This window comes from Lontra canadensis, unplaced genomic scaffold (genome assembly GCF_010015895.1).
Source record: "Lontra canadensis isolate GAN:19392208 unplaced genomic scaffold, GSC_riverotter_1.0 scaffold88, whole genome shotgun sequence".
NCBI classification, from domain to species: Eukaryota; Metazoa; Chordata; class Mammalia; order Carnivora; family Mustelidae; genus Lontra; species Lontra canadensis.
Genome location: NW_022631082.1, coordinates 3,450,766 through 3,473,991, shown reverse-complemented (window position 1 = coordinate 3,473,991; position 23,226 = coordinate 3,450,766). Strand labels below are relative to the sequence as shown.

The 23,226-nt window shown below is 52.4% G+C and overlaps 1 protein-coding gene across 1 annotated transcript in view; it reads right to left on the bottom strand.

Moving 5' to 3' along the window:
* Positions 1-18,697, bottom strand: part of ELAVL1 (ELAV like RNA binding protein 1) — a 37,046-nt gene extending 18,349 nt beyond the window's left edge. The window contains exons 1-2 of the mRNA XM_032883822.1: positions 18,593-18,697; positions 6,613-6,800 (exon numbers count right to left, since the gene is read on the bottom strand). Of these exons, the coding sequence (XP_032739713.1) occupies positions 6,613-6,784 (172 nt within the window). The 5' untranslated portion in view covers positions 6,785-6,800; positions 18,593-18,697. The remainder of the gene's footprint in view (positions 1-6,612; positions 6,801-18,592) is intronic.
* Positions 18,698-23,226: the final 4,529 nt, after the last annotated feature.

Below are 23,226 nucleotides of genomic sequence, written 5' to 3'. Positions count from 1 at the left end.
GATGATCATGAAGGACAGCCTGTGCCTCAATGAATGTCCCATTCCAGTGGGCAAGCTGGATGACAAACCAGCACGAAACCAATGAACAAAACCGCCACCAAGGTGCTATGAGGATAGTCCCCGCTGTGGTTGAGAGGGACTGATGGGACAAGGCCGGGGTCGACAGGGCAGCTAGGAATGCCCTCTGAGGAGCCGATGACTGCAGTAAAACCCTGGGACGGCTGCGGGCAAGCAGTCCAGACAGAAGAGCAAGTGCCAAGTCTGTGAGGCAGAGGAGACGTTGGTGTGTTCCAGGAAATGAAAGGCGACCAGCACAGTTAAACAAAACGAGCTGGGAAATGGCCCAGAGGTGGCTGCTGGGTGGAGCGGGGCCGGGCCGCCGGGCCCAGGAGTGAGACCAGGTGTGGATGCACAGGCTGGGGCAGCAGCAGGAGGACACACCAAGAGGACCCACAGATTGGCTGCTGGAGGAGGGAGCTCAGAGGAGACTGAGTTTCCCTAAGTGCCACGGAGTAGCTCCCCACCAGCATGCCCAACCCGGGCCTTCTGGGGCCTGGAGCTGTGTGTGGGGGATCTCCGCACACCCCGTTCTGGGTCTGGCCCTGTCCTCTTGGAGTCTGCTCAACCCTCTGTGGCGGGCACCTGTGTAGAGTGGGAGGGCAGGCACCTGAGGAATGAAGGGGAGCCCCCGGTTTGCACCCACATGAGGCCACACACGGAAGTGCCAAGACCCGGCCTCCACCCAGCTGCTGCCCATAAAGCAACCGTGTTCAACTCTGGCTGCTTGCTAGGATCACCAGGGCAGCTTCTAAAAACGATCACTGCCTGGGGCCTAACCTGAACCCGTGACAGCGGTGTGGGGGTGTACGCAGCAGCGGGGAGGCGGCGTCCGTTGTTCTGAAAGCTCCCTGGCGACTGCAATGAGGAGTTGAGAGCTGTTGCTGGAAGTGAATGAGGAGAGTGGAGCCCTCCAACAGCGCAGAAGCCTGTTGGGGTGGCTCAGAGCAGGCGCCTGGGGGAAGGCCCTCACCTCCCAAGCAGCCCCCACGTTACTGCTTCTCTAACACGGTCTATAAGTCATGCCGGGCAACGACACAGCTCCCAAGGCCTGCCTCAGCCTGAGGATCCAAGATGTCAGGCAGGCAGACTTCCAGTCTCCCTACAGATGATTCTCCTGTCCCCTAGAGGTAATGAGCCTGCGAGGATCCCGGCCATGAAGGCGGATCAGGGGCAGCCTCCTCTCATTCAGGGCACTGGAAGACGAGCCCTGACGGAGGAAAGTCTGAGGTCTGGTGGGGGAACAGGGGTGCTCAGGGGCAGTGCTCGGGCCGGGTACGGACCCTGCACAGGCTGCTGGGGCTTAAGGAGGGCAGGACCTGCCTGGAGTCAGTGCTGGCACGTGAGGGCAACCAGAAGCTCACGATGGGAGATCTGGAGAAGAGGGGAGCAGGTAGGAGATGAGTGAGAGAGAGAGAGAGAGAGCGAGAGAGCGCGCGCACAGGTAGGGATGAAGCATGAATAAACTCAGGCTGAGGCCGAGGGGCGTCCTAGAGGCCAGCGCTCCCCCCAGTTCACGCTGTCCCCAGCTCTCACTCCCCACCCTGCAGGCAGAGCTCCGCGTCTCTGACTTGCTCCCGCACCAGCACAGTAACCTCGAGGGAGGTTAAATCAGATGTGCAGACACCCTGGCCTGGCTGATTCAGGGGGCCTGGGTGGGGCCTAGGACGTGTGCTTCTCCGAGGGGCCGCTGCCTGGAGGAGACCCAGACGGCCTCCTTGCAAAGCACTGCCCATGCCCTGCCCGGCGGCCTCACAACCTCTGCTCTTCCAGTTCCAAACACTGACCTCTCTCTAGACAAGGTCAAAACCGAGAAATGATGCCCCGGCATCTCCTATTACACTCGCCAACCCGAGCAGCCAGAGCAGCCAGACACTATGTCTCTCAAATTGACCCCGGGGCGGGCGGCTGGGGGGAGGGGAGCACCTGTGGCCAAGGCCTCCCCTGCAGCGTGAGAGGGGAGGGAGGGTCAAATTCTGCCTTTAAATGTCTGTGGGGGCTCAAGGGAGGGCTTCAGAGGGGAGAGAGGCTGGGCCTGAGGGGAGAGGGGCTGGGTCTGAGTGGAGGCAGAGGGTTGAGTGAATTAACGAGACAATAAATAAGACACAGCAAATGCCCCCAGAAGAAAAAACGAGCAAAGGACTAGAAGGGTATTTCATAAACAAAGAGTACGAACAGCCAGTAAAGACATGAAACCAGATGAACGTCATTAAAAAGTGAATGACTACCCCAGTCAGATGTCATTTTTCACTTAGGTTGGGCGAGATGAGAACCCCCCCGCCCCCCCAGCCTAGGGGATGGTGGGGTGGGGCAGAACGAGAGTAAACTGGTGAGGGGTTCGAGTCGGTACATGCTGTCCCCTCTATGGGCTCACCCCCAGGAAGACCTCCAACGGCAATCACCGATGAGCGCAGACGTGCACCAGGATGCCAGAGGTTTTCATAAACACGCAATATGGTTCTATCCTGTTGTACACTCAGAACCGCCATACGACAGGACCCCGTGTAACTGTTCTGGTGAGGTAGTTATGCTCAGTGACAGAAAAACATTCACAGGTACAGGAAGTAAAGGCTCTCGCACGGCTTGGGTGGTGCGAGCCCATTTTTCTAAAAGCGCACACTTGCGCATGACCACAAATATGGAAAGAAACAGGTACGGAAGGACACGAACTATAAAACTAACAGGATTTGGGGTAATTTAAACTTTTTTTTTCTGTCTTGCCTCATGTTGTTTTTCTAGAAGGAACAAAGGTCAGGCTGGCTTGGTGTGGAAGGGCTTTTCCGTAGAGGGAACAGTATTCACAAAATCACAAGACTGTAAGAGCCAGGGCATGCTGGGAAATGACAAGCAGCTCAGTCGGGCCTGAGAGGAGGGTGAGTGGACAGTCGAGTGGCTGGGGAGGAGAAGGACAGGTCCCTGAGGAGACCTGGGAGCTGCAGGCAGGGTGTGGGCTTTGACAGGACAGTGCAGGAGGGCAGAGGCTGATTCCTGGGCCCTATGGCGTCTGCAGAGGACCAGACACCAGGCCAGGAAGCAGGGCAGGGCTGCATGGCAGGGCTAGCTAGAACTGTGGATGGACACGCAGCAACAAATGCATGTCTCCAACAAAGGCGCTGAGGCCTGGCAGCCAGAAACACCCTGAATCTTGAGGCCAGCCCGTCAAACCTTCCCAGCATCCTAGCCACCATCCAGTCCTCACTCCTTTTGTCGCCCATGACTGGCCAATGGCTGGCACTCGATAGATATTTGTTGAGCAAATGAATGGCCGTGCTGATTAGCATTTCCCCCTTCACTGGGCGTACTCATTCATTCATTCAACAGGCACTGATTCTGACTGTATCTAAGGAGCTAATAGGGTCCCTGCCTCTGAAAACCATAGGGACCTCCTGGACCAGAAAGTTCTAACTTAGTGCAGTGTGGAAACCCACCCGGCCATCTGCGCAGTTGCTATGGGAACCCAGACAAGGAGCATCTAATGCTGACACAGCTGGGCCAGGAAAGGTGACCTGAAGCAAGCAGGACCCGGGAACTGACAGTGACAAGGGCACATGCAGACTGTTTAGATTCCTTTGCCACCGTGAAGAGAGCCTTCTGGAGGAAACATGGGTGGCTGGTCAGGAGACCAGAATGCCAGTGCAGGCAGAAGACAACATGGCCTCATCTGGATCTGAGGCGGGTAGTGGGGCGGGGGAAGGGGTGGTAGGAAAGGGATGGAAGCATCCAGAAGAAGGAGTGCCAGCCAGTCATGCTTAGATTTCTGACTGGAGTCACTGAGTGAACACTGGGGCCACCTGGTAAGATGCAGAGGCTGCGGAAAGGCTGGGGAAAGACTGAAGGTGAGGGGTGGAGGGGTCTGAAGGTCGGGAGAACATTCTCGTTGAAGCACAGGTGGACGACTGAGGCTACAGGAAATCTTCGGGGGTACATCCGCTCTCCCTGGGGGAAGCAGCAGCTTGGGAATAACCCTAAGGACCATCTAAGTTAATGGCCAGGAAGGAGCTGCAAGAGGGAAAGCAAGGCCTCAGGGCTGGGAGAAAGCCAGGTAGGTGGTTCATGGAAGCTAAGGAGGAAGGGAAGCTTCCAGAAGGAAGAGAAGACCATCAACTGACGGCTCTGTGAATGGGAGGGGAGGGAGGACAAAAGCTAGAGCAGAGAAGAAAGATACTGGCGACACCTGGAAACGTCTAGGGGCATTTTTTTTTTAACTTGACACGACGTGGAAGATGCCACTGGCATCTAGCAAGTGGAAGGGATGTCGCTCCACATTCCCCAACGTAAGACGCAACCTCTGCCCCCAAGAATTGTCCAGTCCCAAGTGTCTTGAGTAGAGAAAACTCTGAGCTGGAGGGTCAGGAACCTCAGCAAGAATTCTTTTAAAGTCAACAGACACAAGCGTGTCTGAACGCTGGCGAGGTGATCGCAAAGAGATCTGGGCAAGCAGGTGCTCGCCTAGCCTGAGGTTCCCAGGATGTGGAGAGGGGCAGGGGTGGAGACAGCTGTTATTTTCCCAGCGAGGTGGGAGGTAATCACCAGCCCAGGGTGAAGGGTGCAGACGCGGTTGCTGTGGGGGCTGGGGATGCCTGCGTTGTGGGCTGAGCTCCGCTGGGAAGGGGCTTTGAGAGGGCACCCATCTATCTGCCTGGACGCAACACTCTCTCCAGGGTGGGTTTCGTTAGCCCGGCTAGGAGGGAGCAGCTGGCGAGGTTTCCGCACAACAGCGGCAGGAGGAGAGAGGCGGATGCAGTGAGCCTCTCGTGAAGGTGGGCTGTTTTCAATTTAAGGAACTGCTAGCAAGACGCAGAGCTGAGATTGGAGCCTGTGACCACAGACTCCACAACTCTTCGTACGTTACACTTATCTTGCCTGAAGAAGAGGAAAAGTTTATCTCTGAACTGAAATAATTTCCAAATTACACTTTGTTGCCTTTACCCCATTCCCAAAACCAGTTCTCTCTGGACTGATCTTGCCAAATCTAGGTGTTCCTATCATCAGAGTTCACATTCCTTTGAAACCACAACAAGTGAACAAAGAGTCAGGTACCGTGAGAATGCTGGCAAAATTGGACTGTAATGTTCAGGAATATCCACGGGGCTAAAAATTCCCTTCCGTCAGGACATAAGAGGAGAAAGGCAAGACTTGTTAGTAGCATAGGAGAATTTTAAAACACCTCTGAACAAGGACTCTTCTGCAGATGGTCTCCCGAAACAGGAGAAAGATAATGGTTTCTAGAACATTCTAACACCGTTAAAATTTGTGTATTATCTACAATTCCTGGTTAGAAGATGTTTATTAAATCACAGACTCAGAATTGGAAGAAGAAAACTTCTGAAGTCAGTGCCCCCTCTGATGAACTAATTCCCTACACAATAGTCAGCCGGCCTCGACAGGACGCAGCCCAGAGACAGGCAACTTCAGGTTCCTGGCAAAAGCTGAGAATCGATGAAGTAAGACGATGGGTACATAGGGCTTAATATATTACTTTCATGCAGATCAGGATACCAGATATTATCTTATTTCCACAATAAAGTTTTTCTTGTGTGTTTTTTTTTTTTGTTTTTTTTTTTTAATTTTTAAATTAGTTTTCAGTGCAGAGAACCAGTCTCACAACCCAGGGTGGCAGCCAGAGCCCTCTTTGGTGGGTGGCGGTCGGGGAGGGGGGCGATTGTCTGCCCATTCCTCAGCTCACCGGAGCAGAGAGGAAGAAGGATGAAGGAAGAGAATGGGGCGGGGGTGGGGGAGAATAAGGGTAGAAAGAAAGGGAGCAGGAGACAGGAGGAGGAGGAGGACAGCTCCTTAAAAGCAATGTTCCTCCGTAGGACAGAAGGAAGGAAGTGCTTCGTAGCACCTGATCTTTCCATGTTTTCCTCCTTGAAACCATACTCTCAGGTTGGAAGCCTTCCCAGGTGTCTGCAAACCCTTATGAGGCAGGTAAGCACTAGGATGTAGGAGCCACCATCCCCACTTTAGGTGTGGGGACACCGAGGTTTAAAGGTCGCATGTGGAGGCAGTGGAGAGCAGGGCTCTTAGCCGGCACCCAATCAGACAGCCTGCCTGTCGATCCACGGGGAGCCCCGCTCTCACCCCCCAAGAGTTCAAGCTCCGCATGTTTCCGATGTCCCAGCTGATGGTGTGATGGCAAGCAGCACAGGCACACTCTGTGTTCTGCCACGGGACTGACCGCGCACGGGGGGACCCAGGAAGACAGGGAAGGACGTGCCTGGACCAGAGTCCCTTCCACGCGTGGGACCGAGCCAGGCCGGGCTGTCACGCATGTTCTCTGCTCTCTTCCAGCTGTCAGAGCCGTCCCCCTTTCTGGTGTCCCCCACCCCCCATCTCACTCTGGACATGCTCTGTCTCAGGAGGCACCTTTCCTTTTTTGGAAACGGATGTCCAATCTGCCACCAGGGCGGTGGCACAACACAGTCTGAGATAACTACGGAACCTGACGACCGTCGTCGCAGGGCTGTGGCTCTTCTGCCCTGAGGAACCGCGGCCACAGAAGCCGGTGCTTAGTGGGACCCCCAAGTCCCCCCCATGAACCCTCCGTTTCTTTACCTGCTACTTTATCCCGGATGAGTTTTGCAGACTCGACTTCCCCGATACTGCTGAACAGGCTCCGCAGCTCATCCTGGGTCATGTTCTGAGGGAGGTAGTTGACAATTAAATTCGTTCTCCCGATATCATCCCTGCAGTCTTCGGCCATGTGGTCTTCATAACCATTAGACATTGTATTTTTTAAAAATCTGCGGAGGGGGAGAAAAACCAAGTAAATTCCACATGTCCGTACCGCACAACATGAAGGCAAAACGAATGACTGGCACTTAGGGTTTTTTCTTTTCAACACTGCAAGTTCAACTTCCCATAAAAACCCGCACGTGGAGGTCTACGGCGGCCTGATTCATAACTGCCCCGCGGCTGGAAGCAGCCCGCATGCCCTTCAGTAGGCGAAGGAGGGACAAACTGCTATTGTCCGCGGCCTGCACACAATGGACCGTTATTTGGTGACAGGAGGAAATGAGCTCCGGAGCCAGAGACTGGGGGAGGCCTTAACTGTGTATCGTTAAGTCCAGGCGACCCCGGTTATAGGACATCGTGGAAGAGATGAAACCCAGAGTAGGTAAGAAGACCAGTGGCTGTCAGGGCTCAGAAGGAAGGGCGGGAGGCGCAGAGGAGCGCAGAGGACTCAGCGTGGTGAGGCTATCTGGGTCATCCCGTCATGGTGCATACAGGTTAGCACGTATCTGGCGAAACCCAGCGAAGGTGCACACGGAGACCGAACCCGAAGGCAAACTATGCGCTTGAGCTGGTCCACATCCACACTTGCTCGTGGATTCTAGCAAAACGCCGCACCGACACACGACGTCCCTGAGAGGGAAGACTCTGACGGACGCCCACTCTGTACTTCTTCGCAGTCTTTCTGTACACCTGAAGCGGCTCTAAAACGACAACCGTCTCTACTTACTAGGGCGCCTCAAAAACGCTACGAACGGGGGCGCCTGGCCGGCTCAGTTGGCGGAGTGTGCGACTCTGGGTCTCAGGGTCCTGAGTTCAGGCCCCACGCTGAGTGCGGAGCTGACTTCAAAACAAAACAAAACAAAACACCGACAACCAATTCCAGCACCATCATTCAAGCTCCTGCGAAAAGTGTTCGGGTTGTCTCGAGAGCTTTCCAAAGCTTCCCGATCGCCTTCTCGCATCTCCGCGCACCACAGTGCAGCTGGGTACTGAGGAGGCCGCGATGCGCACCTGAGCACCCCGACTCCGGCGCCCCATCTCTGTCCTCAAGCAGGGAGACAATGGTTCCCTGCATCCCTCTATCCCAAAGGCCATGGCGACTGAGCTGGTGAAGAGGTCAGGGTTTCTCTACCAGTTGGAGGAACGTGGTCTTCAAAGCTTGCAGGCTCTGGAATGCCCTTAGCCACCCGCAGAGGTCTTCTCTCTCAGTGGCAAACACCACGGCACAGCGACGGCTTCAAGGAGAGTCCGGATCAACGTGGCCGAGAGCATCGGGACCGCTCTTCTGAAAGCACAACTCGCGCTGGGCTTGCTCACAAGTCCTGCCGCGCCCAGCCATGTCATCTAAGATGTCCCACGTCCCTGCCTCTAAATATGCAGGCACTCACCCCCACGGGGCTGAAGTGTCATCAGCGGAAAAAGGCCCCGTGGCCTACCAGCCATGAGGTCTCAGGGGCAGCCCACCCCTTTCTCCAGATCCCTCTGCCCAGCCCTGCTTTTATGCTTGAAAACCCAGTGCCCGCTGTCAGGAGCACTCAGCCTTCTTTAAAAATAGCCTTGCCAGTGGTTATATAAAAACCTGAACGCAGCTCCCACCTCCCCCTGAGTCAGCACTGAGACAGGACTTAGGTGTGGTTTTGAGTTTGGGTTTTTCTTCCCCTGCTGGAAACAGGTGCGATTCTCTCCTTCCCGCCTCCTGATTTGCTCCGGACTGTACACAGCGTGCGAAGTTAGTGCACTCTCCCAGTATTTCTTTTATTTACCTGGAAATGTTCTATGCTCCCTGTTCTTTATAAAACAGGTTAGCATCTAAAGCCATAAAAGAAAATACTGGGAAGTCAGACTTCTAAGATTAAGAAGTTCTGTGTGGCAAGAGGCACCACACGCAGACAAGCAGCGGACTTGGGAGAAAACGCTCGCTACCTACTACATTATTTAGGCCGGCGGTTCCTGGTGTGGGTGATTCAGCCCCCCAGGGGACACTGGGCCGTGTCTGGAGACATTTCTGGTTACCACGACTGCGGGTGGTGATGTGCCACCGGAACCTAGTGGGGAGAGGGCGGCGGTGCCACAAGGCCCCGGATGGCCCCCACAGCCAAGAATTGTCCAGCCCCCAACGTCAACACTCCCAACGCTTAGATCACTTGATTCTAAGCATCTACAAACTCACCAGAAAGAAGACACATCCTTAACAGAGAAGGGGACAAAGGATATGAGCTGCAACTAACAGATGCTAGCGATTCATGCTAATAAACCAAGAGCCCAAACTCACAAATAATGAGGAAAATGTGAAGTCAAAAGAGATGCCACCGGGGCGCCTGGGTGGCTCAGCGGGTTAAAGCCTCTGCCTTCAGCTCAGGTCATGATCCCAGGGTCCTGGGATCGAGCCCCACATCGGGCTCTCTGCTCAGCAGGGAGCCTGATTCCTCCGCTCTCTCTGCCTGCTTCTCGGCCTACTTGTGATCTCTGTCTGTCAAATAAATAAATAAAATCTTTAAAAAAAAAGAGAGAGATGCCACTTTCTGTCAGTCAGATACAAGACCGCCCAGGATGGGCAAAATCTAGCGTTGTAGAGAAGGATAAGGCAGACAGACACCCTGGTACGCTGCTGATACAAGCATGAAACACTAAAGGCTTCTGGAGGATGCCCTTGAGTTTCACACCAACGCCACCCTCTGCTTCAGGACCGTCGGACCTGTTCTCCAGAAATAATCACACAAATGCGGGGAAGTATGTGTGAGGACCCCAGGACCCCATAGCAGGTACAAGTGAAATGCTGGGTATAATCTAAATATGAATTAAATAAACACCAATTTTCAGGAGAAAGCATGTGACCACCAGCATTAATGGGCTTAATCATAAAAAACTTCAGAAATCTGTTAATGCATCTGCAGCCGTGAGGTTTTCAGATAGATCATCAGCTCAAACACAAACACACACATTTGCTAAAGCCTGAACCCAAGTGCAAGGGCTAACTCTGAAAAATTAAAATGCACATTTGCTTGAAATATGATTCAAACATTTCTCTTCTCCCTTCCTTTGTTTTTCTTCGTCCCTCCCTCTCCTCACCTTTGTTCTGAGTTAGGGACCTACTCTCTCGTCTTCTCCCTCCCCCTGCTTTCATGGATGATGAACTGAGCAATAATGACCCCATTCTCATTATTCAGAGTGGGGTGTCTTGCATGCCCAGTAAAAAGATGACTTTCTTAAACAGTGGATGGCCCACCACCTGTTTGTATAAATAAAGTTTTATTGGCACACCGCTATTCTCATTTGTTTATGTATTGTCTGTGGCTGCTTTTGCACTACAGTGACAGAGTTGAGTAGTTGTGACAGAGACCAGATGGCCCAAAAAGCTGAAAATATTTACCATCTGGCTCTTCACAGAAAAAGTGTGACGACCTCTGTTCTAAAATATAAAAAAAGAAATTTTCTAAGAGAAAATCTTGGTGACACGGGGTGAGGCAAAGATTTCCGAGATACCACACCAAAAATACAATCCATTTTTTTAAAAAATGGATGAACTGGATACCATCACAATGTAAAACTTTTGCTCTGCAAAGCTTACAGGCTACAGAGAAGAAGAAAATATTTGCAAATCACATATCTGAAAAAGGACTTGCATTCCGAACATATATTAACTCTCAAAACTTAGTAAGAAGACAACGTAATTTTAAAGATGACAAAAGACATGAACAAACAGCGCACCAAAAGATATACGGATGGCAAACAGACACATGAAAAGACGTTCGACATTGTTATCATGGAAGTGCAGATTAAAACTACATTAAGATACCATTACCCATCTGGAATGAGAATCAAGACAACGCCACCCATTTAGAACGGTTAAACCAAAATAAAACAAAAGCAGGCAGATGACAACAAAACAGACATTATCAAGGATATGGAGAAACCAGAATTTTCATGCATAGCTGGTAGAAATGTAAAAATGTTAAAGTAGCTTAATTTTTTAAAATTTTATTTATTTACTCGACAGAGCACAAGCAGGGAGAATGGCAGGCAGAGGGAGAGGGAAAAGCAGGCTCCCCGCAGAGCAGGGGGCACCCAACGTGGAACTTGATCCCAGGACCCCGTGATCACTACCCGAACGGAAGGCAGCCGCCCAACCGAGCCACCCAGGTGTCCCTTAAAGTCGTTTTAGAAGACGTAAGGGCAGTTTCTGAAACATACGCTTTCCAAGACCCAGCAATTCCATACTAGTAGTCATACAAGAGAGAAGTACAAAGCTACGTTTGTATAAAAATCCACACGCCAAGTGTTCACAGCGGCTTTACTAGTCACACCCCAAACTGCAGCAGCCCAGATGCCCTTCGAGTCATCAGCGGCCAGACTAGGGAAGGCCACACAACGGAGCTCTGCTCCCAGTAAAAGTGCTGCCATCCACACAACTTCAATCAGTCTCAAATACACTCTGCAGAGTGAAAGGAACCTGACTCTGAGGCTCTGTAGTGTAAGGGTGCGTCCTGGCAATAGCAGAACTGCAGGGATGGACCAGTGGTGGCCAGGGGCAGGGAGCAAGGGGGGCGCTGAGTACACTGGGGGAGCACAAGAGAGCACTTCTGTTTCTTGGGGACTGTACCTCCCATGTCTTGATGGTGGATGTAGTAACACGACTTTACGCGTTTGTCAAAACTCAAAGAACCCTACACCAGGATTTCAAGTGAACTCGAAAATAAATTTTAAGATTTAAAAAGTGAGCCTTGGGCGCCTGGGTGGCTCAGCGGGTTAAGCCGCTGCCTTCGGCTCGGGTCATGATCTCAGGGTTCTGGGATCGAGTCCCATATGGGGCTCTTTGCTCAGCAGGGAGCCTGCTTCCCTCTCTCTCTCTCTGCCTGCCTCCGTCTACTGTGATCTCTCTCTGTCAAATAAATAAATAAAATCTTAAAAAAAAAAAAAAAGTGAGCCTTATTCCACAGCACTCAGGGTCTCCCAATGCCCCCCGTAAGGCTGAGCAGCCTCTGTGGGCCCAGTTCTTAGGTTGACTGCCCACGACAGAGAAACCCAAACCCCAAACACAGCACAGCTTCTCAAGCTGTGCTCAAGGCGGAGCAGGGCTGCGCGGCCCTGCTCTCTGTGTTCCTCCCCCTGACCTTTCCAAATCCACGTCCCTAATCCTTGGCCAAACCAGCTTCTGTCAAGCACCAACCACAGCTGGGCCTTTGTCTCTCCCCGACAATCAATGACTTCCAAGTTGTAGCCACTTCTGGCTGCCCCTTGGCTTGTCAGCCTGTCTCCTCTTGCTCGGGGGCTCTCCAGGGAGACGTCTCCAGGTCAGCACATTCGGAGGCCCCTGTCCATGGTGGCCCCGCCCACTGAGGCTCAGAGGCTTTGGTACTGTGCTCACGGTCAGGGTCAGCCATGGCGTGGTTCACAGTGGCAGCACGGGGCTCCCAACTCTCGCTACAGAGCAGTCCCCCACTTCACAACGTGGCCCTTGCGCCAGCTTCTTCCCTAGAGGGCGGCAAACCTCCCTATCTCTGTGCCTCTGGCTGCTCCCTTTACAGAGACTGTCTGCTCTCTCCATCGCCTCCTCACTCATCTGTGAAACGTCCCCCCGGACAATAGGCTGCTCCAGTTCCCTGGGCCCACACGCCATTTAGCCTGAAACTTTACAGATGCACGAATCACTCTAACTCCTAATTATTTGCTTTTCACTCACATTGTTGGTGAGAGCCTGGAGGGCCAGTGGGGTCGGGGATGGACAGACACCAGGTCTCAGAGTCACCTGGGAATCGTGTGTATTTGCCACTTCATGTTAAAGGGCGGTTGAAAACTGTACTAACAGTCTTAACATATACAGTAACTTACTTTTTTTTTTTTTTAAAGATTTACTTACCTATTTTAGAGTGAGAATGCAAGAGCAAACGGGAGAGGGACAAGCAGACTCCACGCTGAGCACAGATCCCAACGGGGGGCTCGACCCCACGACCGCGAGATCACAACCTGAGCTGAAACCCAGAGTCAGACGCTCAACCGACTGAGCCACCCAGACGCCCCAGCACCTGACTTTTACTTACCTACCCGTCCCATCCCACAGAATCAAACTCCACTGTAGAGGGCAAACAGGGAAACTTAGTTTAGCAAAACAATTCCTGCTGAGCTGGAAACATTTCCAGTAACTGCATGCCCCATGGAGAAGCCCTGTTTGGATGATCTCTGAGGGTTTTCAGCCCCACTGCACTATCTTCAACAATCCTGGCTGTCTGTGAGACTTGGCAATGCTGTTCCCATCAGTAGTATTACCACTATGCGCATGGGGAAGATGTTATGTGCATAAAGGACATGAAAACTTACACAGGTAACATACACGTAAAGCACCAAGACTGGTTCGCATTAGGCACCGCTGAGGACTGGTCTCATCTGATAGTCACAGAGCGGCCTTGCTGAACGACTCAAGCCCGAGCAGGACTAGAACGGTCAGGGATGTCCTCAGGCTCGACCTTAACACTTCACACATCACACGACGGGGCTTGGACTCAATTATTTCTACGGTCCCTTCCAGATGTGAAATTCTGAGTTCTCCAAGGTAAAAGCCTCAGGAATGTCAGGTCACCCCGGAAACACTCGAGGGTGCCAGAGACAAAGTGAATGTACCCCCTGACCCAGTTATAACTGCTATGAAAGGCGAGGGCTTAAGTGGACACGGCACGTATTTCCTTATTCGCCCCTTCCCGCAGCCCCGCCGCCGGACCCGGCCAGCCCCGGCTACGTCCCAGCAATTCAATATCCACTAGGCTGAAAAGCTTCGAGTAGAAGCACATCAGGTGCAGCCAGTGTCTGGCCCAGTCCGAGTGCTGCGCGGGCCTGCGGGGACACGACTGGCTCCACAGCCCCGTGAACTAGTTCTCGCTCCTTCCTGGCTGGTCGAGGCCACTCCAGGGCTCTTGCAGACAACCGCAGAGCAACATGGCATGGCAAACTCCCGGGATGTGGAGTCTGACACACCTGCGCCCCAATACTGCCCTACTGCTGATCAGCTGAACAACTGTGGGTAGGCACTTCCTTTCCTGGAGCCTCAGTCTCCTCATCTGTGAAATGGGGAGGGTACCACCTGCTTCGCAGTGCCCAGCACAGCTCCTGACACTTGGCAAGTGGCCACTTCACCCGCCTCCAGGTCCACGAAGGAACACTTTGACTCTTTGCCCTGGAACCCTGGAAATGATCCAAACTGCTGATGCCATTTCTAATGGGCCTGGGCTCCATGGGAGTCACACCAGTCAAGGCTCACGGCTGCAGCCTTACGTATGTGGAACACCTTGTCTATGCTCACTCACCATCAACTGCACACACCAGCTTGGATGGGTCATCTGGCCTCTCACTCTGTCCACCAGAGACATGAACCTTACTCCAGCCCTGTCCCCTTCCTCCGACTTCACTTACAAAACGGAGTACGCCTCCCTGACCTCCCAGTCTCCAACTGCAGGAACCCTCAAGTCCTCTCCTCCTGCCCTTGTCCCCCGCTTCAAGCCTCTTCTCCCTCTGAGTTACTTCCCCTGGTGGCAGGACACATTTGTCCCCCAAGCCACCTCTCTCCCTCCCCCATACCTAAGCAGGCACCAAAATCTACCAGTTGCACATCAGCAATGTATCTCCTTCTCCCCCATCTCTCTGCCACTATTCTGGTTTGGGTCCCTTTATCTCTAACCTAGACAGAGTCCCAAATGGTCTCCCTGCCACGTGACTATTTCAAACCCAGTCTCTCCAAACCCAACCAGGCCTTTTCCCTCCAAATCACTCCTCTGCCTTCTGTTTCCCCCTCTGTGAATCCTTCCTCCAGTAGAGATGTCTCTTTGCTGGGTGGCTGGATCCAGTCACTCCTGAGCCCCCTTCTGGCCCTCCCTCCCCCAAGAAAACACAGAGTGCCAACCACATGCCAGGCACGGAACAAGGTACTGGGTATATGAGATAAAGGAACAGTCCCAGTCCTGGTCCTCCTGTTCAGGCCATTACCAGGCCACCTTGTACCACAAAAGCATCCTGACCAGCCCATCCATCCTTAAGTCTCCCCCAGAAAAACAAACTTCCAAGATCACCTCTCGTCTGTATCCAGAAACCCTCTACCACCTGACCCTGACATACTTTTCTAGACTTATCTCCAAGTTCACCCTCTCAACCCTCTCTGCCTGCCCCAACCAGTCCACTCAGGCTTCCGGACCACTTTGTCTCTCCTCTCTTACTCACCCTGGGCCACTGGCTGCACCTTAAAACTCCTGCCCATGCCTCTTCAATCACAACGATCGGTATGGACACCAGCTCTTTCATCAAACACAGAAACCCAGCACCCGACAATCCTTTCTTTCAACACTCACAATGCTGTCACCACCCGCCGCTTACCCTTTTGCTACTTCATATCTACACAGGTCTCTTCTCCCCAGCTCAGGCTGGAAGTTACTCAAAGAGGCAGTTTCTTTCCCTTCTCCCTATTCCCCGTGACAATGCACAAGCAGTCACGTTTCATGTTTTCAACCTACAAAAGTGTGACCATCGACTTGGCCAAAACACACAGAGGCCCTGGGTCAAGTGAAACCAACAGTGATCATGAAAGCGAGTGCCCCCCCAGCATGTACGGATGTGGAAAATGCCTTCTGTCCCCTCTCTGCTTCAAAGCATATCCACTGCATGCTCTCCTGTGTCTGCATTTCAAACTGCTCCTTCTCTTGCCTTTCCTGTTTCTCTTACTGACCACCGGCCTTCTACCGGTCCCTCAGGCAGAGACCCAGAAGCACCCACTGGTGTCCTCTCTTGCTCACTCACATCCCATATCTAAATACCCACAGAGTCCTGTGTCTCTTACCCCTCAACCATGTCTCAAACCCATCCCCCTCTTTCCCTGCCACTACAGCTCCGGGTCACATCCGCAGCTTTTCCTACATAGAGCAAAGCGATCACCTTCTAACTGGTTTGCTGGCCTGCAGCACCGTCCCCCTCCAACTCTGCTCTAACTCCTGTGCGCAGATCTGACTCCTTCACTTCGTAGACTAAAATCACCGCTGGCCTGGCCTACAGGACGACACCCTCTGCACACCAGTCACAGGAGTCCTCTTGCCACTACCTACTTCGCTTTGCTTTTGCCCCTGAAGGATCTGACCCCAAATGGTTCCTGGAATAAACCAAGATGTTCCCACCTCCATGCTTTTGCATACGCTCTTCCTGTATCCTGCAAAGCTGTTCCCTGTGGTCTGTGCCTGGCTGACCCGCACCTCCCCCCACCATTGCTTGGCCTCCTCCAGGAAGCATTATGGGATCTCTTTTGCCTACTCGGCCTAGGTGAACAGTCTCCTTTTCTGCGCTTACACATCAGCCAGTGCATAACCCTCACCGCACGTGTGGCTAAATCTGCCCACACTGTAATCACCACTGCCTCTGAGAGCCTAGCAGCGGGGCAGGGAGGGTTGGTTAAAGGAGGGAAGCAAGACTCACTTCCCTTCTGTAGGCTGCTTTCCTCTGGTCTTCCCCTGACTTACAGACTCTGGCCGGCCTCGCTGCTTCACTATTGCCACCTAGGGGCAAAAGGCGGCAACTGCACTTTCCTCACCATTCAGCATTTAATTTGGCTCAGTTGAATGGGATGGGAACACAGGGGAGGGAACGGTTAGCCGATCCCAGGGCGGGTCAAGGGAGAGTGGCAATCAGAGGAGGCTCCGAATGGTAAGCGAGCTCTGAGCGGGGTCTTGCAGCATGAGGAAAGCATCTCTAGGTGGAGGAGAACTGGGAAGTTCTAGGCCATGTGGACAAGGGGCAGAGAGGATGGAATTTCAGGTCCAGGTGCAGGTGAAATGCAAAAGGGAGGGAGGGTTAGAAGATGCGAGACCTGAGATCCCAAACTTTTGAGTCACCTAAAGAGGGGAAAAGAATTAAAATTTGTTCCACACAGAAAACTTCTAATCAGGAGTGATGATCAGATCTGCATTTTAAAAAAGACAACTTTTGCTGGAGTATGAAAGGATAGAGACGGGAAACAGAGAGTGAGAGAAGCAATAAAGCAAGCAGTGAAGAGTATTTTCATAATTCTCTCGTTTTCCATTTGCTGCACCATGACTGCAGACTCAGCACATCCAAAGCGAACTCTGCCTCCTCCAAAACCAGTGCTTCAACAGAAACATTATTTATTTCCACATTTTGAGATGTTTGTGTATCTCAGCCTCTTTGTAGACCCTGAAGTCACAAAATTGTGTAACAGATCCCAGCACAAAGCTTCGCATACAGAAGACGGTGAATGAAAACTGAATGGAACTCCTCTCGGGGATTCCCTGGACACTTGTGACCATAAGAGCGATAAAATCTCATGGTTAAGAGTAAGGATTTTGAGTCAGAGGGCCTGAGTTCAAATCCCGCCTCGGCCACCTTATGGTGCGAGACTGGTCATAACAAGTGACCCATCTAAGCCTTGGTTTGTTTGTCCTGAAGATGGAAGTTACACCAGCCCCTATCTCAAGGGCTGGAGATAAAGATCTGTAAAGGAACAAGCCCGTAGTAAATCCTCACTAAATACTGGTGATTACTTATGACATTATCTATTCAGTGCTTACCGTGCTCAAGCCATTGCTAGGGGCTTCCCACACCCTTAAATGTGCAGAGCAATTTTCCCATTCCATTTTACAGATAAGAAAACTAAGGCTGCCACAGTTGAATTTATACAAGTTCTTGGGAGCCTTGGATCCCGATGTATCAGAGATGAGGCCGGAGGAACTTTTAGTAAAAGATCCTTTAGTTCAGTGGTGCTTCTGCTGTGTGTGTGATACTTTTGACGATACCTGAAGACATTTCTGATCTTCACAATTGGGGGCGGGGGTGGGGGGGAGGGAGGAAAGGAAAGAGATCCTGTGGGCATCTAGTGGGATGCTACTCAACATCCTACAACATACAGGACATCCTCCCCACCCCACCCCCACCGCCACCCAGCGTGATCAGACCCAAAATGTCAGTAGTGACCAGGTTATGAAATCCTTCTCCAGTAGGACCATCTTTCCCATTTCCCCACTTCTGGACCACTGACCATACAGATCCTACATGAATACTTTTGGTAAAAGGGGGGGGGTGTTCTGTCCCTCCCGGGGCAGCGCATGCAAAAGTTCTTCTCCACCTGCCTGCACACAGTAGGTATCAGAACCCATTTTAATAAGCCTAGCAGCAGAAGAGACCGGAAAAGGAAGAGCATCCATCCCCCATTGTTCAATTGCATGCAGGTTGTGTTTTCAACACACACACACATATTTTACAAATCCCAACGTCCCACGCCCCAAAAACAGCTTTGTTAGAGATGGCGTTCAAAAAATACATATTTTTCTAGGACTCCCATACATTCGGAAAGGTATGCACACTTCTAAAAGGACCTCAGATCGACCGCGGTTCTCTGACAACGACTACAAAAGAATCTGTAGGATTTCCCCGGGGAGCGAGCCCGTGGGCCGTGACCTCTGCGCGCCGAAGGCGCTCACCCCACTCCCTCGCCTCTGGCTTCGCTCTCCCGCCCCCGGCTCCTCGGCTCCCAGGACTGCTGGGGCCCCGGCCGCGGAGCCCGGCCGCCAGACGCGTGCCCACGCCGTGGTCCCCCTCGCCCGCCCCTCGCGGCGGCCGAGGAATCCGGCCCGGGGCCTGACGCCGGCGCCCACACCGGCCGGCCCCCGCCCGCCCGCCGCGGCCCGCGCGCGTCCCCTCCCGGCCCGGTGCGGCCTGGGCCTCGGCCGGTGCAGGCCCGCGGGCGCCCGCGGCCGGGCCAGGCGAGCTCAGGCCTGCCGCGGCCTACCCCGTCGGGTGCCGCCGAAGGCCCCCGCCTCACCTGGACGCGGGCGGGCGGGCCCGGGGCTGCTCCGGGGCGGGCGGGCGGCGGCGGCGCGGCGCTAACGGCTCCGCTCGGCCTCGGTAGCGGCGGCGGCGGCAGCGGCGACGGCGACGGCGGCGGCGGCTCCTCCTCAGCGCGCACGACCCGCTCCGGCCCGCGGCCCGGACACGCCCCCTCGGCGCGCGCGCCCATTGGCCGGCGTCCTCCACGGCGCGCTTCTCATTGGCTGACGTGCCTGTCTCGGCGCCCCGGGGCGCGCGGCGGAGGCGGGACTTCCGGCAGGCGCCGCCTGCGAAGGGCTCGGCGGCCGGCGGAGACGCGGGTGGCAGGCGATGGCCGCGGAGGAGGCCGGCTGGGGCCGGGCTCATGGAGGCCGACGGAAGGCGGTGGCCAGAGAACCGCGCCCCTTGCCGAGCGCATGCTGTGTGCCTCGCGCCTGTCTTTCCCGCCGCCGCCGCCGCCTCCCTGCCAGGTAGGAATGGTCAGCGCGCCAGGGCTGTGGGGACAGGACCCGGGTTCGAATCCCGACCCCGACGTTTCCGCACTACGTGCCGTTGGGAAGTGGCTGACGTCACCTCGCTGGGCCTCAGTTTCCTTATCTGGTATGGTGAGGAGGTGGAGCATGGGACGTGGTGTGTCTTACCTCAGTGTTGACTGTTAGAGCTAGCGGGTTCCCAGAGGCGCATCCTGGCAGTCATTAAAATTTTATTGAGCGTCTACTATATGCCAGTCGCTTGTATTGGGCAGCAAACGGGCAAAAACGTTAGCCACAAATGTTAGGTGCACAATTTAAATTTCCTAGGAGCTGTGTTAAAGGAAAGAAAAGTTAAAACAAACAAACCCAGGTGATGTTACTATTATTAATGTGCTTTATTTAACGGCGTGTCCAAAATGTTATTTCTATGTGTAATCAATATAAAAGTTATGAGATTTTTTTACATTTTTCTGCCCCCCCCCCCCCCGTCCACGCCTCTGAAATCTGGTGTGTCTTACACAGTGCGTCTCAGATTGGACTGGCTGCATTTCCACAGCTGAGCAACCACGTGGCTACGGCGCTGACCCTGCCATGCTAGATGGGGACGTGGAAGAGACACCAAGTGGATTTCCCATCAAGTAGGTGGGAAGGGGTAAGAAGAAAAGTAAATTGGAGAAAGGTATGGGGAAGGTGGGGAAGGTTGAGAAGATGGTATTTGCTGAAGGAACCGAGCAAGTAATTATGCCGTTCATTGTTTAATGCAGTGTTTGTCTTTTAGGTCTTCCTGCAATGATGGGCATGTTTTCCACCATCAGTGCCTAATTTAGCAGCCACTCGCTGCACATGGCTTCTGGGCACTTGACATGTGGCTGGTGCCGTGGAAGAACTGAATTTTTAACGAAAAACTGAATTTTTAACGTCCTTAATTTTTACTTAATTTAAATTTAGTCACATAGAGGATGGCCGTTCTTCACGCTGTGTGCGTTCTCCTGTGGGATGCTCACAGTAGCCTGTGAGAAGGGAGCCAGCATCGTCGCCGTGGGGAAGAACGAAGTCCTTTGTGTATTTATACCTTGTCTTTGTTCTCATTAGTAGACATTGTCTTTTGGAGCAGCTTGAGATTTACAGAAATACTTGAAAGAAAGTACAGAGTTACCATTTTCCCCACACCCAGTTTCTCCTATTAGTAACAGGGTTCATTAGCATGATACATTTGTTATAATTAATGAATCAATCCTGACACATTATGAATCAAAGTTCGTGGTTTATTTAAATTTCCTTTGTTTTTACTTAATGTCCTTCTTCCCTTCCAGAATCCCATGCAGGGTGCCACATTACTAAAAGTTGTCCTGTTTTTCACTCACTGTCTCTCTCTCTCTCCCTTTTCTTTCTTGAGCTAGAACTGACATGTAACACATGCCAGTTTTTGATGTACGGCATAATGATTTAATGTATGTATATATTGTAAGCTAATTAGCACAATAAGTTCAGTTAACAACTATCACCACCCATAATTATAAATATTTTGTTGTTGGTGTGATGAGAACTTTTAAGACCCACTCACTTGGCTGTGCTGTTTCTTTAGGCACCTCGCAGCTGTGGTGGGTTCTCAGATTCTCCTTGTTTTTGATGACCTTGATGGTTTTGAGAAGAAATGATCAGGTATTTTGTAGAGTGCCCCTCTATTGGAATCTGTCTCGTGTTTTTCTTGTGATAAGACTAGGTTGATGGGTTTGGGGGGAGGAAGAACCCCAGAGGTAAAGCGTGACTCTTGTCACCTCCTGTGAGGGTACCTACAGCCGCATTATCTGTACCCGTTGATGTAGAACTTGACTGCAGGCTGAGGTAGCATTGGTCAGGGTTCTCCACTGGAAAATTACTTGCTGCCCCCCACCTTTCTGTAGTGTGTACTTCGGAAGGAAATCGTTATGTGCAGCACACTCCTAAAGAGTGAGAAATCTGCCTTACGTGAGATGTCTATGTGAATTATGTGGAATTCTTCTGCATGGGAGCGTTCTCTTCTCTCCCTGACTTATTAGCTTACCCATCATTTAATTATAACAGTGTGGCCGCTGGGTATTTATTTCCTACTCTGGGTTATAATCCAATACGACTGTATTCTGTTGTTTGAATTCTTCCAGCTTTGGCCATCAGGAACTTTTCCAGCTGGCTCCCGTGACCCCTTAACACACTCCCATCAGTGTGTTTGGCTTGGGGTGTTTTTGTTTTCCTGGGAACACTTCCTTACTTCCTGGTACTACAAGATTCTCCGGGCTCATCTCATATATTTCCTGCCCCAGTCCTAGAATCAGCCACTTCTCCCTGCCTGGTTCCTTTTATTAGAGAGTAGTTTTAGAAATCAAGATCTGGGCACTTGGAGTGTTCATTGCCACTGGGGTGTTGTTTCTTTTAGGTCCTCAGTACTTTTTACTCGGCCCCAGTGTGCCCTGCAGGTGCTCCGTCCTGGGGATACCACAGCAGCCGTGCCACACAGAAGTCACAGTCAGCCATGGGAATGGGCTGAAGCGGGCAACTCCAGCACTGACAAGGTGTGCAACCTTGGGTAAGTTTTCTTAATCTCTCTGAGCTTCAGCCTCCCCATCCCCAGCCTTCACATCTGTGAAGTGCGGGTGATTATAAGACTTCAGGAGGGCACTGGGAAAATTAAATGATCTCCCCACTCCTAGAAACTTTGGTGTGACATGTTTATTAAATTTGATTCTTATTCATAGTGATCAGAAATTGCACAATTACGATCATTACAAAATAATTAACGATCTGCAGAGGTTCAGAATGCCAAAAAAGCATGTAGCAGAAGAACCTCATTTTGGGGTGGCCAGGAAAGCTTCCCAAGTCAGAGGGGTTGCAGCTATGGCAAGAAGGGTAAGTCACCAGGCAAAGGGGAGGGCAGAATGTTTCTGACAGAAAGAACAGGAAGTGCAAAGACCCTGATTCAGGCAGGAGCCTGGCACAATTAGGGACTGAGAAGAGGCCAGTGGTGGAGACGAACAGGAGAGGAGACTCATGGGATTGGAAGGGGCAAGTCACATAGGGCCTGGTGGGCCATGGCGAATTGAGACTCAGTCTTAAGAGTGACTTTTTCAAAGGCACATGTCTATTAAGGACAGTCAGGATTGGAACCCAGTTCTGTTTGGTCTCAGAGGTCTTTATTTTCTTGGTCTGAATTTGAGAGAGGAAGTTCTTGGTTGGTGGGGGGCTTATTTTGTTTTTGTTTTTGGTAAGAAGCAGTTTTTGTTTTTAGGGGTCAGAATCTGAATATACTCCAGCCACCCAGATTCTGGGTTGTTCTTGTTATCCCTCTAAGTACCAGCTCTGAGGGCTGGTGAGGTCAGGAGACACAAAGATGACTTAGCCCGCATTCCCGCCCTTGGGCACCTCACTACCCAAGGGAGAGGAGGACGCAGAGACATATAAATTCAGCCAGGGTGACAAGGGATAGGCACAGAGCACCACCTCTCACGGAGCTCAGTGTCCAAGCCGGAATACAGTTGGAGCAGGTGGGAGGTAGGGCTTCTGGACAGAGGGGCCCGGAGGAGCGCAGGCACGGATTTGTCCCAGGGGATCTGGTAGGAAATAGGAGCCATCAGAAGCACTGGATGCAGCTTGTGAGGTGGCACTGGGGAGACGTCTGTCTCCAGCCTCAAAGGGCCCTGGAGAGTAAGGCAGAGAAGCAGGGATTTTATCCTGTGGACCAGGAGCCAGCAAATTACAGCTTGACTCGGCCCACACCGTATTTGTACTGCCTTTGAGTAACAGTGAGGGCTGCTCTTTTTTTTTTCTTAAAGAGAGAGAGCGCGAGTGCACGAGGGGGTGGGGAGGGGCAGAGGGATAGGGAGAGAGAGTTCCAAACAGGCTTCATGTCCAGCGTGGAGCCCGTGGCGGGGTTCGATCTCCCGACCCTGAGATCATGACCTGAGCTGAAGAGTCAGAAGCTTAACCAACTGAGCCATCCGGGCCCCTTTGATGTTTACGTTTTTAAGGGGTTGAGAAAAATAACAGAAGAGGAGCGTCTGGCTGGTTCAGTGGGTGGAGCACATGACTTTTGATCTTAGGGTCCTGAGTTCAAACCCCATACTGGGCATGGAGCCTACTTATAACAAAAATGAAAGGAAAAGCAGAAGCGGAATAGCATCTT